Raw genomic sequence first — 15,972 nt, 5'->3', positions numbered from 1 at the left:
CAAAGTCTGTTACTTTCTTTTGCCATAGTGATTGGAACCTACTCGAAGATGCAGTGTTAAATCAGCATCTCATAAACATCACAATCAGTGGGCGTAGCAGCGGAGTGTTGCTCGACGTAGCGTACGGCAAGTTCTAAGGTGGCTGCAGCATCTGAATGTAACCCTAGTTATTCATTGTGGTCTTCTTCATTGTCACTCTGTTCCTCATCAACTCCAGATTCTTTCTCCACCATAGCTACAATTTCTTGGTCTGTTTGTAATTGATGACAGTCAGCTTCCATCCACTAGCTAATGTCATTTTATTTGTTGTTTTCTCCTCTACGGGTTCTTAACTACCCTACTGTAATTTTATACAGTATTTTATTAATGTAACTGCTAAAGAATGGACATTTCAGATTACAGTATGTACTGTACTGTATTATAGAAACTATTTTCCTCAGACGGCTGAGGCAATGGCCTTCTGACCCCAACTTGGCAGGTCGATCCTGGCTCAGTCCGGTGGTATTTGAAGGTGCTCAAATATGTCAGCCTCGTGTAAGTAGATTTACTGGCACGTAAAAGAAATCCTGCAGGAGAAAATTCTGGCACTTAGACATCTCCGGAACCATAAAAGTACTTAGCGGGACGTAAAAACAATAACATTATCATTAGAAAATATTTTCCGGTTAATCCGAAAATTTCGTAATCTGAACAGACTCCAGTCCCAATTAGTTCGGATTAACGAGACTACCCGATATGGATATACAATAGTAGGTCACTGGTACACATTACCTTTCATCATATTCACCATTCTTATCTAAGCACTTGTTCCACTGGTACACCAAGGCATTGATGCCAGTATGGAAGAAATCTGCACCCAATCCTTGCAGCCACATCATGACACCATGGTGAATGGCCGTATCGTCATTGAACTACTTACCACTCAAGTGCTTCTTCAACAGTATGAAGAGATGAAAATCCCTGGGTGCCATGTCGGGACAGTAGGAAGGTTTGCTCAGTACATCCCACTGGAAGTGTGCTAAAAATTTACACATGCTGTTGGCTGTGTGTGGTTAGGTGTTGTGCAGCAACATGGCACCTGTTGAGAGAAGTCCAGGATGAGGTGCCCTTCATATGCAAAAACCAGATCACACTACGCACTTCTACCTTTGAATATGTTTCCGTTCACAAAACTGATATTGCAAGGTCTGACACAACATATGCATCATCTAATGACTGCACAATAAAACTGTGGTCTCCTGCTTTGGCCCTGGCAGTAAATTCAAACATGAAGGGTATTATGACACCTGTGAGAGCTCTTATTACCTTATTTAATTAGCCCATTAAGCTAGGATTATGAGTTATTCAAACTATACATTTATGTTATGTTTTCTTTCAGGCGAGATCGTGGATTTTGTTACAAGAAACAGCCCAAACATCTTAGTTTCACTGACAAATATGAACAAATTTGTTATGGTAGTCTACCATTCACTTACATCATACCAAGTGTTCTCCATTTGTCAGCTTATTTATATGCTGTTTATTTATTTCGATGTAAAGAAAATGAGCAACTACAGAACTTGATGGAAAGGGTAAGATTTTTCTACTAGTTTACATCTCTCTTTGAGTTGAAGGCCTAATATATAGTTGAGACATGTCTTGATTGACACATATTCACAGATTTATTGCAATGTGTGACACTACTATCATCATTGTCATTATCACTGTCTTCTTCAGGATATCAGAGAGATTTTTAGAAAACTTATCTTGTCTGACAATGAAGAGAAAGGTGATGCACACCTACTTATAACCTATTACTGCACACAATAATGAAATAAAATTATTTTGTTATCTTTATTTCCTCTTCTTTTCTACTGTTCTGTTCTTCTTTGGCTTCAGCTTGCTTCAGCAGCAATCGACAAGAAACAGGTTGCCTGGTATTTTATCCTTAATATTGTTTTAATTTCCATGATCAGGTGTCAAGAATATCGGTCATGGGGTAGGATAAGGGAACATCACTAGCTATGAATGACAATACATGTGTCAACTTTCATGGGGAGATAACCCTATTTTACTTAAAAGAATAAAATAATTTAAGAATAGTACAGTGAGGGTGGATAATTGAAATACATCATCTTAGAAAACAAATGGATTCATATCTTTCATCTTAAGATTGCTGGTGTGGGTGTTGTCTTTTCAATAATGGACATAAGGTAGTGTACTCTCCATTGCAATGGCATAATGGTGGCCACCAGACTGTTTTGCTGTTTGGCCTCCGCCTGGCTTGATATCGGCTAGTGAGCACATAGGCAAATGAATATGGGCTAAGTAATGAAATAATTTTGTATGTGTCGTCTTGATATACTTGGTGACCTTTGTTCTTAATGGTAACTGTCATCTTGTGAGTACTACTGGGAACAGCGGTCATTTGAAATCTACCTCATATTAACATTTTTCGTCAACAACTATACGTGAGTATCATGTCAAAATTGTATTGATCCAAAAACTTGAACAACAATTGTGATTGTCATCACTTATCTTCAGGTGTCTGTCTAAATTCCACTGCTGTTTAAATTCTGTGTGATTATGAAATAAACTTTGGCAGATTGTGTTTTGTGTGCATTTAAAAACTGAATATGTTTTATATCATCCTGGAATATTCATACTTGCTATGGTAATATAAGGTATACTAGAAATCTGTAGTATCTTGCGGTCAGAAATATTCATTTCAGACAAGAAATCAGTACAGCCCTCAGAACCACCCAGTACCTGCTTACACACTCTCTCTCATTGGTCACATCCATTAGACGCTTTAACACATGCACACATCTGAAGAGTGAGGGGAGGTATAGAAAACAAAGTACAAGGATATCTAGCGTGAACGAAACACATGCGGAGGGGAAGGTACTTGCTTCCCTGCCTGCCCACACGTCCCACTGGCTTCACAGTGAAGGGAGAGGGAAATGAAGAGAGGAACCACACGGCTCCTTGAAGGCAACAGACAGAATACATATGTCAACTCACTGAGGGTCAAATTCTCCAGTTTCTTTGTAATTCTTGTGTTTGAAGTCTGGCTGACTTCATTATCAAATGGTATCGCGCTCAACCACTGTAAGAATGAATTACCCTTATTTTCGTCAATATAGGCCCTGTTAAATACTACTACTACTACTACAACTACTTCTACTACCACTACTTCTACTACCACTTTTTGTGTGTGGCAAGGGAAAATCTTTCAAAGACTGTGTGGGAGTTGGATTTCCACCAACTAAAAACCCCTGCCCTCGTCACCCAGCCTATTCTGGAACTGCTGATGGCATGACATCAGAATGGAGTGATAGTATTGTTATGCTCTTCCATTTTCTTCTTTCTCCTTCGTCCCCATAATGCATGTCACCATTGCCTTTACCGTGTTCTAGGCAAGCGAGCTCTTCAACAAGATCTGAACCAGATTCCCTGGTGTGAGTCGTTGGCCAAGTTGTTGGCATGCTTTCCTTTGTTCTTCTTCCCATCAGACACAGTAGATAAAAGTGTGTTCTACTGTATCCCTTTCAGAACAGTACCAACAACCATCTCCCTGCCTCTTTCCCATCTTCATGGCGTGTACGCCAAATCTTCCATGTCCTGTCAGGACCTGCGACAGAAAGTAATCTACATGCTGATGTCTACATTTAAGCCAGCCTCCTATGTCGGGTATTAGCTTTTTTGTCCATTGACCAACATTGGTTGTGCCATCCCATTGGCCTTACCACTCTAGTAAGAGCTGGTTCCTCAAGGCTTTCTTTTCTTCAGCAGATATATCCTCACCTCTTTCATGCCAAAGTTTTCTGTCTAGCATGAGCAGCTCAGTAGGAATACTGGCAGCTACAACTTGTAAAGCTGCTGTTGAAATAGTTCGATAAGTACAGATAACTCTGAGCAGCATTTTCCTCTGTACTCTTTCCATAGGTCTTCGGTGAATCTTCTTCCTGAGTGCATTGTGCCAGATAGGCGCAGCATAGAGTAAAATGGAATATACTGCAGAGCACATAATCTGTCTCTTAACTGTTCTTGGTACCCCGATGTTAGGCATAAGTCTAGCTAATGCCGATGCCTTCTTCTCTGCCTTTTGAGTTACTGCGTTCACATGTGCACCAGATGTGCACTTCATGTCAATAAGAACCCCAAGGTATCGTACAGCCTTCCCTGGGACAATCTGTGTATCATTTAATAAGAAGCGACATTCTTCAATTTCTGGAATCTTTCAAAATTACAGCCTCAGTCTTATGTGGTGCCAGTCTCAATTTACTACTTACCATCCAAAGTTTAACTCGTCTCAATGATTTGTTTACTCGGAAGGTTAGTTCCTCTACATTCTCTGCTATTACCACTATTGCAAGGTCATCTGCCTAACAGATAGATATTGTCCCTTTCGTCAGCTGCAGACATAGGATGCCATCATATAGAAAGTTCCACAGGGTGGGTCCTAGGACAGATCCCTGTGGAATACCAACACTCATTTCAAGGTCTTCTAAATCATCAAGTAGTATTCTTTAATCTTTGAAGTACTTAGCAATTATTTGTTGTAGATACCGAGAAATGTTCTTCCTATGAAGTTCTCTCAAAATAAGGCTTCAAGAAATAGTGTTAAAAGAATTTTTGCCATCTAACGTTATCAAAACAGCCCATTTCTCACTGCTTTTGCCTATATTTGAATCACTCTCTCAATAGCTTGGTTTGTGGTTCTGACCTTTCTAAATCCAAACTGGTTCAAAGGAAGTCCTCCCTGTTGTTCAAATTCTTTCTCCAGTCTTGTTTTAATCAATCCTTCATAAAGTTTACTCAAGGTGTTTAGTAAGCAAAGTGGCCTGTACGCTGATGGATCTAATGATAGTTTTCCTGCCTTTAATAACAGAACTAGCTTGACTATTTTCCACTCATCGGGGAATTCACACTTTCTTAGTAAATCATTGAAGACTGATAAGATCCAACCAGGTGCCACCTCAACTGCATACTTGATGGCTTCTGGTGGGATGCCATCTACAGCAGGTGCCTTACCAGTCTTCATATTGAGTGCTACCTCTTGTAACCCAACCACAGTAAATGGTTCTGCAGCACTAAAATCTGGTTCCATTTCAAGTCTGTCATTAGTACAAGGAAACAACTCCATCGCTATGGCTTTCCTTCTATCAGCTGTGAGCTAAACTGGTATCCTGTTGATTAATCGACCAGTCACTATCTTGACTATTTTCACCATTTTGGTCCGTATTGATTTATATACAAATTTCTATAAAATAATTTTCTGCCTTGTCAATACTTTATACACTTTATTCTATTTAATTACCGTACATGTACATGTTTCGAGAGCCTCTGCTCTCTTCCTCAGCGGTGCCAAATACTAATTATCTTAGGACTATGGTTCATTGGTATCACATTTCAATTATATATGAAAATATATGAATTTTAAATTAGTAACAATATTACTCTAAGTTTTTCTTTGCCCATTTACATTGTCATTTGTCACATATTTTACCAGAATTTTACCAATCATAAATGATAAAATCTAATTAAATTAATCTCTCTATGTTAATTTATGTCCTTATTAATATCTGAAAATAGTAACTCTTTCTTCATCTTCTATAAAATATATCTCTATCCTGAATTATAAAATAACAAATAATAAATAGCAACTTTGTAAATTAAATTAATAAACTACATTTATGAAGTTCATCATTTTTTAAAAAATATTTCTTCTCTCTTCTTTCTTAACGTCTGCTTTAATTTTCTAGACTTCTTATGAATCAGAAATTTTCTCCTCTTACTCTCTTCCAATTCTTCATTCCTTTAATTTATCCGCAAATTGAAATGATGTGATGTTTGTCTGAACCCAAACAATATGTCCTCCTTCCCTCCTTGTTGCTACGTTGCTATTGATTGCGCGATGATCTGCTCGTTGTTTCTAACCGTCAAATTCTTCAGTTCGTCTTGATGTCAAATTTTAACCTTGCTCTCAATATATACTTGTGCTAGTTTGAAAACAAACATGTTCTACTCTCTGCTGTGATCTCCCTGAGGGGTGGCACTCTGGATTTTTTCCCCCTTTATGGTGGGGAGTGAGGGGGTTTGATATATAAAAATTAATCGAAAACAGTATCGACAGCAGAGAGTAGAACATGTTTGTTTTCAAACTAGCACCGTATCGACAGCAGAGAGTAGATCATGATCCAGTATAAGCATTATTCGATAGAATAGATCTAATGCATTCGAGAACAGTGCAAATTAACTTTTAGACATAATTTTAGACCTTAAACCTAACACCTCTTATCTGATGCAAGTTTATTACAAACTGTATTATATATACTTAGAAATAAGTAGATTTTTAATGCATTGGTGGAAAAAAATATCCAAACACCAAGGAGGGGTTGTGGTAGATTAACGAACGTTGGTAGGCATGTTTATACATCTGAAAGTGACGTTGATTCAAATGCATATCACATTAGCGTGGTACTAGTAGCAGCCCCATGTCGTTGCTCATCAGGTTTGCTTCAAATACGGGCTGTACTGTGCGAGAACGTTCGTTACCTGTGAGATTGGAGAGAGTGACTTCGAGTCTGTCAAGAATGCCTTACGACGACAAAGAAGCCAGTGTCAACAGCCCATGTCGGTTGAACGAGGCTGTATAATAGGGCTACATAAAGGTGGATTTTTTCCTGCACTATTGCAGAACAACTTGGCAGGAATGTCTCCACTGTGCATGCATGCTGGCAGCAGTGGTCACGAGAAGGTACGTTTGCAAGAAGACCGGGCTCCGGACATCCCTGTGGCACAGCCGAGAGGTAGGACCGCTGTATTCGGCATATGGCTGTGGCACAGTGGACTGCGTCTGCAGCAGTAATTCGAGCGGCAGTTGGCACCAGAGTGATGCAACAAACTGTTCAAAATGGGTTACTTGAAGGACAGCTCTGAGCCAGACACCCTGCGGCGTGCATTCCACTTACCCCAAACCACCGTCATCTGCGACTTCAGGGGTGTCAAGTGAGAGCTCATTGGAGGATGGTGTGGAGGTCCGTTGTGTTTTCCAATGAAAGCCAGTTCTGCCTTGGTGCCAGTGATGGTTGTGTATTGGTTAGGAGGAGGCCAGGTGAGTGCTGCATTCCACCAGTCTGTGGCGTCGACATACTGGACTTACACCAGGAATTCTGGTCTGGGGAGCAATTTCCTATGACATTAGGAGCACTCTCGTGGTTATCCCATGCACTCTGACTGCAGATGTGTATGTCTGCCTGGTGATTCAACCTGTTGTTCTGCCATTCATAAACAGCATTCCTGGGGGTGTTTTCCAAAAGGATAATTCATGCCCCCATACCGCTGTTGTAACCCAACGTGCTCTACAGAGTGTTGACATATTGCCTTGGTCTGCTCGATCTTCCGATCTGTCCCCAATTGGGCACGTATGGGACATCATTGGATGACAACTCCAGCGTCATTTACAAAAGCAAAGTAAGCGAAGTCATCTCCGTACAGGCCATGAAGGCCCTTGGAGGAGTGGAAGGTAAAGGCTTCCACTATCCGTAACCTCAGCACTTGATGGGGTAGAGTGGTTAGCTGTACTCCCGGCCACCAGGAATTAACCTGGTACTCAATTTTGGTGTAGGCTAAGTGAACCTCAGGGCCATGTGCACCTCCGGAAGTGGAAATCCTATTTCTTAAATTTTTCAACTTCCTGATGGGGAATCAAACTCATGTCCTTCTGGGCAAGTCGAGCACGCCTTTACCACCTCGGCCAAACTGGCATTAACCATCCCTGTATCGATCGACCAAGTGCAACAGGTATGGAACTCCATTCTACAAGCTGACATCTGGCACCTGTATGACACAATGCATGCACGTTTGCATGCCTGCATTCAACAGTCAAGTGATTACACCGGTTAATAATGGACCAGCATGGCATATTAGCGATGGCTTCTCCCGCGCAGATATTAACCTGTAGTCTTGTACCTTTATTCAATTAAATATGTTACCTCGATAAATATATTGCCAAAACGTCTGCATTCCACATTCCTTATTTCATGGTGTTTGGATATTTTTTTCTGCCAGTGTGTTATTGTATATGTTGTTTTATCAAATAAGGTTCTTTGGCAGCTGAAGATGGCCTCTAATAGAGACCAAAATCGGTACTGCTACATAAATAAATCAGAAATAAATCAAGTAATAATTAGGTGTGAAATCCAAGTTCATAATTATGATTGGGTTGAATATAATGAACTCCTTGTCCCAAGGCGATGGACATCAGGCTGATGAGGCTCCAAACTTGCCTCATTACCCTACCTGTAACTATTTAAGCCTGAAATTGAATCTGGGTAGCGTGCAAGGTCTTTCTCTACTCCATCAATAAGCAAAATTTATCATTTCACTATTTGAATTTATTCCAGAAACAACAAAACAAAACAAAAACAATAATCATGTGAAGTGACCAAGTCACTTTGCCGCTTACAGATATTGATAAATCCATGATCTACAAACCACAAATGTACAATGTACTCTACCAACAATTCAGATACACTCAGTTTTGATACACATCTAGACTTATAATATATCTTAAGGTAGGCACTGTCTGAGGTACTAGACTTCCACTTTATCTAGTTAGAATAGGTATTTTACATGTGATAAATCTCATAATTAGACCGTATTGAAGATAATGTATTAAAGAATAGGTATGACGAGCCTCCTTACACTTGGTTGCCCCTTTCTTTGCGAAGGTCATCCCTGACCTTAATTACACTTTTCCCATTCACCGGCGCCTTCAGTCCTCCCAGCAGTGTTGCCAGGTCTACAAATAAAATATCGGTAGATTGTACGTAAAAATGTCTGGAGTTCTAATAACAATTTTGGTAGTTTCTCAAGCACTAAAATTTTATAATATAATTAAATAATTAAATTCAAGAATGCAATAGTCTTGTTAAGATATTATGATCAAAATATACAATTTCACTCATAGTACTCTCTGGACAATCTATTCTTCTTCTTCTCCTTATGGTTTCTCCCCACTCTTTCTGTAGATGTCGTTATTCAACAGGCGTAGAAATTGTGTGCCAATTTGAAAGTCGTAGCAGAATGCAGATTTTGTATTCCTTTTTGAATGCAGAAGTCTGGAGATCATTTTGAGTGCCCAGTCTATTTCTGGTTTTTGTTTTCATTCGATTGATAGAAGAAAAAATCCTTTCAACACTGGCAGCTGAAAGGAGCTAACACAAGAGTGACAACATCAGCTTAGGAAACATTTGTGATCTAGCTCCCTTTTTTTACTTTACGTACTGTGTTCCAAAATTCTATTGGATCTGTACTGTCATCATTCACCTCTGTATTTCTTGAAATCCGCCACTCAGTGTCGAGTTCCTGAATATCATTTTTAACTGAGGCGGGAAATTTTAATGCAAGGCTGGCTACAGATGGAATTCCCTTGCTTCTAACACAGTTTGGATCAAGCAGTTCTAAATCATTTATTGCAGTATCTATAAAAGGAAATCTTGTGAATATCTGCAAGACACTCATCATCATCATCATCATCATCATCATCATCATCATCATCGTCGTCATCGTCATCATCGTCGTTGTCGTCATCATCATCATCATCAATGTCCCACTCCAGTCATCCGGGTGTGGTTAACAAGCCTCCTCCACTCCTTTCTATCTGCTCCATTACTTCTGCCATATCCAATCCAGCCTCTCTAATGTCCTTCCAAATCTGATCCATTCACCTTCTTCTTGGTCTTCCAACAGGTCTCTTTCCCTTTCAAGACACTCTCAATGTAAAAAGCTCTAAACATCTCAGTTTAAAATTCTTGGCTTGTTGAAGAGAAAGATCCTTACTTGTTTCAATGTACAAAATAACATTTGCGCCTAAGTACATTTCATCAGTTGGCTTTAAATGAGAGGGATTTTGATAATCAACATCTTTCAAGGGTGTTTTCTCTAGATAGTCCTCTCTCATATAGCACTCTAGAATGGTTCTCAAGGTTTTCTCAATCTTACGATACATGGTATGGATTTGAGGTCTCTCTGGTTGCATTTTGAGATTTAAAGTGTTGAATATAGGCAGAACAAAGTCCTATCATTGGATATAAACTTCATGCTTTTGATCCGTATTGAATTGTGATCACAATAATAATTATTAAATTAATGTCGTATGGTCCACCTTTTTCAATACTATATTATGCAATATTATTGAATTACATTACTAAACTAGGGACTAGTTTCGGCCTTGGCTGGCCACCTTCAGCCTTAATGTAATATATCTAATAACTAAACAAATGTTAAAACACACAACTGATATGAAAACTACTATACAAACACACATTAACATTAAAATCTGGGATAAACTAAGTGTAAATTGAAAAATAAATTAGGCTCTAAATTCTTAGCATTTGGAGTATGCTCATCGTCCAGACTCTTTTCTTGTATTGATATTCATAGTTAGTTCCATCACTACTAATCATTACAATTTCAGTTGCAAAACAGGAAGTGGTAAATGTTGATTCTGTAGTCAGATCATCAACCACCAAATCTAATTGAGTGGTGTTAGCAGTATGCGAGCCACTGGATGCCACTGTAAATAACCATCAGCTGACACAGAACTGCTAGATGGTGTTTCCACATCAACAAACGTAAATAAAATGAAATGTTCCCCTAGTGCTTGTTAAAATCATGCTGAAATGCTGTTGAACATTGTCAGAAGGGCACAAAAAGATACGGTTAAAACTGACGTATTCCTAATTTGTGGCTGGTATAAATTCGCAATTCATTGCGGTGTCCATGAAGTTAACCTGAATAAATGATGGATAAAATTAGATAAAATTAATGAATAGAAGGAGAGAGAGAGAGAGCGTGTTAGTCAAATGGCATAGGTTATATCAGACTTGCCTCTCGTTGCAGCATGTGCTGCGTGGTGTATTGTTGTGTGCCTCATACTAGCGGTTGTGAGATTCAAAGGAAAAGGAAGGAGAGAGAGAGGCAGATCGAGGGGGTGGGGCAAGGGGAGAGGTAGGGGAATGGAGAGGGGGAGGTGAAGTGGGGGGAATTAAGGCGGGGCTGAAGGATGTGGGAAACGAGATAGCTGCTGAGGAAAGGTGCTGTGAATATTGTGAAAAACTGAATTATGACTTGTTGGTTTGGCGTTTCTAAAAATGGGAATTAGAAGGTCAAATAGGATATTTGGCTTTTTTGAAATGTCATTAAGATTATGATTCAGGTTAAAATATTGATCACCGGGTGAGTTGGCCATGCAGTTAGGAGCGCGCAGCTGTGAGCTCGCATCTGGGAGATATTGAGTTTGAACCCCACTGTCGGTAGTCCTAAAGATGGTTTTCCGTGGTTTCCCATTTTCACACACACTGTACCTTAATTAAGGCCATGTCCGTTTCCTTCCCATTCCTAGGCCTTTCCTGTCCCATTCTCGCCATAAGAACTATCTGTGTCGGTGCGACGTAAAGCAACTAGCATAACAAAAATATTGATATATATGTATGAAGCAGCTTTCATTAATGTTAAGAGGGGTCCTTTGTTGATGATTTCGAGAATTTCCACATCTTGTTTTATGTCTGGGAATTTGTGATTATGGTCATGCATATGCTGTCCTACTGCTGAAAATTTATTGTACTTCAGGGCATTGTCGTGTTCCGAGTCCCTTATATTAAAATTCCTCCTGGTCTATCCGACGTAAGAAGAATTTCAACTGTTGCAAATAGTCCTGTATACTCCTGATTTTGAAAAACTATTCAACTTGTTTATGGATGTGGCATTATGTAAGACTTGTGCGTTCCTATTGTTGGTTTTGAAAACTACTTTTACATCATGCTTGGTGTTGGTGAATTTTTAAATTTGTTCATCGAACGTAAAGATATAAAGGGAGGAGTCATTTTGTTTATCTTTTTTCAAAGTGGTAGAGGGGTATATTTATATTTATTGATTATTTTTTCAATAAAGAAACTGTTGTATCCATTAGATTTATCTATATTACGAATGGTGTTCAATTCATTTTTGAGGTCTCTTTTAGACATTGGAACACTGAAGGCTCAGTACACCATACTGTTGTACGCTGCTCGTTTGTGAATTTGGGGGTGTGAAGAATCTTGATGGATTGTAGTGACTGTCTGGGTGGATTTTCTGAAAATCTTATATCTTAAGTAGCTTGGGTGCCTGATAATAGTTAAGTCTAAAAAATTAATTTGGTGATTGATGATCTGACAACAGAATCAGCATTTACGAGTTCCTGTTTTGCAATTGAAATTGTAATGATTAGCAGTGATGGAACTAACAATTCTATGAATATCAATACAAGAAAGAGTCTGGATGATGATGCTAAGAATTTAGAGCCTACATCAGTTTTCATGTCAATTGTGTGTTTTTACTTTTGTTTAGTTATTAGATATATTACATTAAGGTTGAAGATGGCCAGCCAAGGCCGAAACTAATTCCTAGTTTAGTAATGTAATTCAGTAATATTGCATAATATAGTATTGAAAAAGGTGGACCATACGACATTAATTTAATTATTATTATTGTGAGAACAAAGTCCAGAAAAGTTTGGTTGCACCATCATTTAATTTCTGCAAAATAGTCTCGCATGCCAGAAGCCTGTCATTACCCACGGCATTGATAATACAGTTTCATTGTATCATATTGTTCTAGAAGCCTAGATACAATCATACGTAGAGAAAGCCAGCATGGGACTTTATTTTCACAAAACTTTGAAATTTTTTAGTTCACCTATGCGTTCAGGACTACAATGAAAGTAACTGTACACATGCCTTGCAAGATCTTCTACACCCTTAGTATTTTTAGGCATGCATGTGATGCATATAATGCAAAGATATAGCAAATACACTTCATTACGGAAAGTCCCAGTATATCCTGCATGAACAAAGTAGACAGTGATTGACATGCTCCTGACATGGAATTGGCACCATCAGCTGCAAAACTAATCATATGCTGCTTATAAGGGATATTATTAGCCTCAAAAAATAGGACTATTTTCTGATATAAACTGTCACTAGTGGCATCAGTTAATGGAATTAATCCAAGAAAACTATGAGTTACTTCATTCCTTTCGTCCAGCACACGCACTGCCATGCATAAATATTTTATATACCTCTTGTCTGTAGATTCAACAACGATTAGACTAAATTTAATTACTTTAAGCACATCAATTATTAGGTTGAGACTTTCCTTCCCTGTAACCTGATTTATGATTGCTGTCAGTTTTGTTCTTCCACACTGAATGTGTTTCGCAACCTCTCAATCAGGACATATAGCTTGGATGAGTTTGGTAAATGCTGTATCACTCAAATTGGCAGATCATTTTCTACCACAAAACTTGCAAGGCAAATTTCACTGGCTTTAACTGATTCACTTAATTTTGTTTTACCGCTAATGGATGGCATATCACTAAGTTTTATTTGTTTCTGAACACTGACGCACCTACCCATATATTTCTTTTCCTTAGAATGTTTCACCAGGTTAGTTTCACCAGATATTATGGTATACTCAGTTCACAATCACAGCCACTATAGAACGCATAGAACAGAGCCTTCTTTTTTTTTATTTTTTTTATTTTATTTATTTTATCAGTCCACGAAAAGTTGCATCTTTTTTCCCATTGTGCATTATACTTACAACTCTACTTCACTTATTTCTTTATTATTTTGACACAGATACTGAATCAGAACTCAAACTCGAATCATATTTCTAAAAAGGCTTGCCAGCTAACTAACTATTATGAAGTGTGATACTGATTAACACTCATCTAGAAATGGTCTGATCTGAGCGACAACTGTCTGTGACTCACTTACTTAATATCCTGATCTCATTCTCTATGCGGGTCAGGGATTTCCCTTAAAATAATGCAATGAAGCGTGAGTTTTGAGTTCAGTAAGAGGGAAGAGATCACGTAATTTGAAGCTAAAATGAATGTGGGGAAGTACCTAATAAATGATGTTATTGATAAACCATCATGCAGTGAGATGAGGAAAGAGATTTTAAGCACAAATATATTATGTACCATTTATCATTATTAGTCATTTACCTTAAATTTGGATTGGAAGAAAGTTTGGGAGATTTTTTTTTGTTTTTTTGTTTTCTGGTGTGTTGCACAAAATTGGGGTATCTCCTGAAATTTCAGGAGACCTGGCAACACTGCTTCCCAGCTTCCAACAACTATTTCCAAAGGTTGGTCGAGCTGATCACGTCGCTCCAGGACATTAATATACATGAATCGCCTCCTTGGTTCAGCCCTATGTACATAGTTTTAAAAGCCAAGCTTCAGAGTGGTGATTGCTGTCTCTTTCCTAACCTCCTTACTACACTGTGTGAATCTATCTATCCAACTTCACAATGTAAGATAACTACTGTGGAATTAATGAACGACGAATGCCATGTCAAATCAATGAAAGAAAGACCAAGCAATGAACACTTAGTCTTCTGCTTCATCTAGCAATATTCAGTTGTGTGCTAAATAACACATTAGTTCCAGATTGCACATTTAAATCACCGCACACTGTTCATTCTCCCAGAGAATGAAAGAGCAATTGCAAACCGTAGCATCTTCCCCAGAAAATGAACTTGTAATAACCTTGTAATGCATCTGTAAACTAGTGGGATACAAAGTATGTTACAAGTGTTATTTTTTTAATATACACCTATTCAATACAAAGAGATCATTTTAGAAATTAAATATTATTATAAAATGTTAAGGGACATGTTTTGCCCATATTAATGGCATCATAATCCTCAAAGTCAAACCTGTATGGTGAAAAATCAGGATCCTGATTGTTCTTACAAGTCATAAAAAAAAGGATATCAACAGAGGTGTTTGTCTAAACATAAAAATTATTAGAATGTCCTTGGTTAAAATCACAGTATCAAGCTGCATGTCATAAGTTCACACGATTATAGGCCTACTTTCTGGAGCGTTGAGTCAATGCGTCCAAAAACCTGTTGGGGTAGAACAATAAATAGCTCAATCTTTATACAGTAATGAAACAGAAATGTGTTTCCTTGAATCTTCTTAAGTGGCTGTTCAGCTGCCTATAGTCTTATTTAACTGGCTGAAGGAGTGAAAGTCAAATGTGTTATGATAAGATAACAATCTTCTTTAAGTAGTTGTGGGAGCAAGGAAAAAGTATTCGGCTGTCTATAGACGTATTTATCTTGCTTGAAGGAGCGAATGTCGAAGGTATATTGATGTTGATAGAGCTTTTTGGTGTGAAGTCTGTAACAAGAGGAGAGAGAATGCTTAGGAAAGATATTTTTGGAGAGAATGTGGGTTTAAAAAAAGAAAAACATGGAAAATGTATAAAACACTTTTACCCTTTCATCTGTAAAGATGTAAATCAGTTATGGAAAGGTTAGTTGAAGAAAACGTTATGTGTAGGTTCATTTATTTCTTTGACTGTTATGGTGTTAATCAGTTGCTATGGTAGCGTTGAATGACTGACACTTAGATTTTTAAGAATGTAGTTATGTTTTGAATTTAGAGTTTGCAATAATTTGGGTAAACTTTCGTATAATTGATTCTTGACTTCAGTTAAATCACTGAGGTTTAGATTTTTGTTGTAGTATTGGTCTAAAAATATATAGATGGTTTCAAGTTCATTCATCAACTTTCCTTTGTCTACTCTTTTAATAATTGTGAGGTCTTGTTCTATCATTGTGAAGTGATGTCCTGTTTCCTTCATCTGGGAGCTCATAGCTGAAAATTTATTGTGCTTAATGGCATTATAGGGTTCTAAGTACCTAGTTTGAAAACTCCGGCCTGTTTGACCAATATAAGAGACGTTGCATTGCATGCAGGAGAGCCTGTATATGCCAGAGCCCGAGTAAATGTTTTTGCTTGAATTGACTGTGTTGTGATTAAAAAATAATTTTTGGTTAGTGTTTGTTGTAGTATTATTTTCTACTGGGTTCAAGACCTGGTGAAAGTTTGTATTGTTGTAGATGAAGGTAACGAATTTGGATTTT

The 15,972-nt window shown here is 38.1% G+C and overlaps 1 protein-coding gene across 4 annotated transcripts in view; it reads left to right on the top strand.

Annotated features, from left to right (window-relative positions):
• Positions 1-15,972, top strand: part of GrlHz (Gustatory receptor-like Holozoa) — a 227,476-nt gene that overhangs the window by 48,730 nt on the left and 162,774 nt on the right. For all 4 annotated transcript variants that reach the window (XM_067151469.2, XM_068228642.1, XM_067151468.2 and 1 more), the window contains exon 3: positions 1,379-1,571. In XM_067151469.2, coding sequence (XP_067007570.1) covers positions 1,379-1,571 — 193 coding nt within the window. The remainder of the gene's footprint in view (positions 1-1,378; positions 1,572-15,972) is intronic.

Source organism: Anabrus simplex, chromosome 7 (assembly GCF_040414725.1).
Source record: "Anabrus simplex isolate iqAnaSimp1 chromosome 7, ASM4041472v1, whole genome shotgun sequence".
Taxonomy (NCBI): Eukaryota; Metazoa; Arthropoda; class Insecta; order Orthoptera; family Tettigoniidae; genus Anabrus; species Anabrus simplex.
This window is presented reverse-complemented; position numbering and strand designations above follow the sequence as displayed.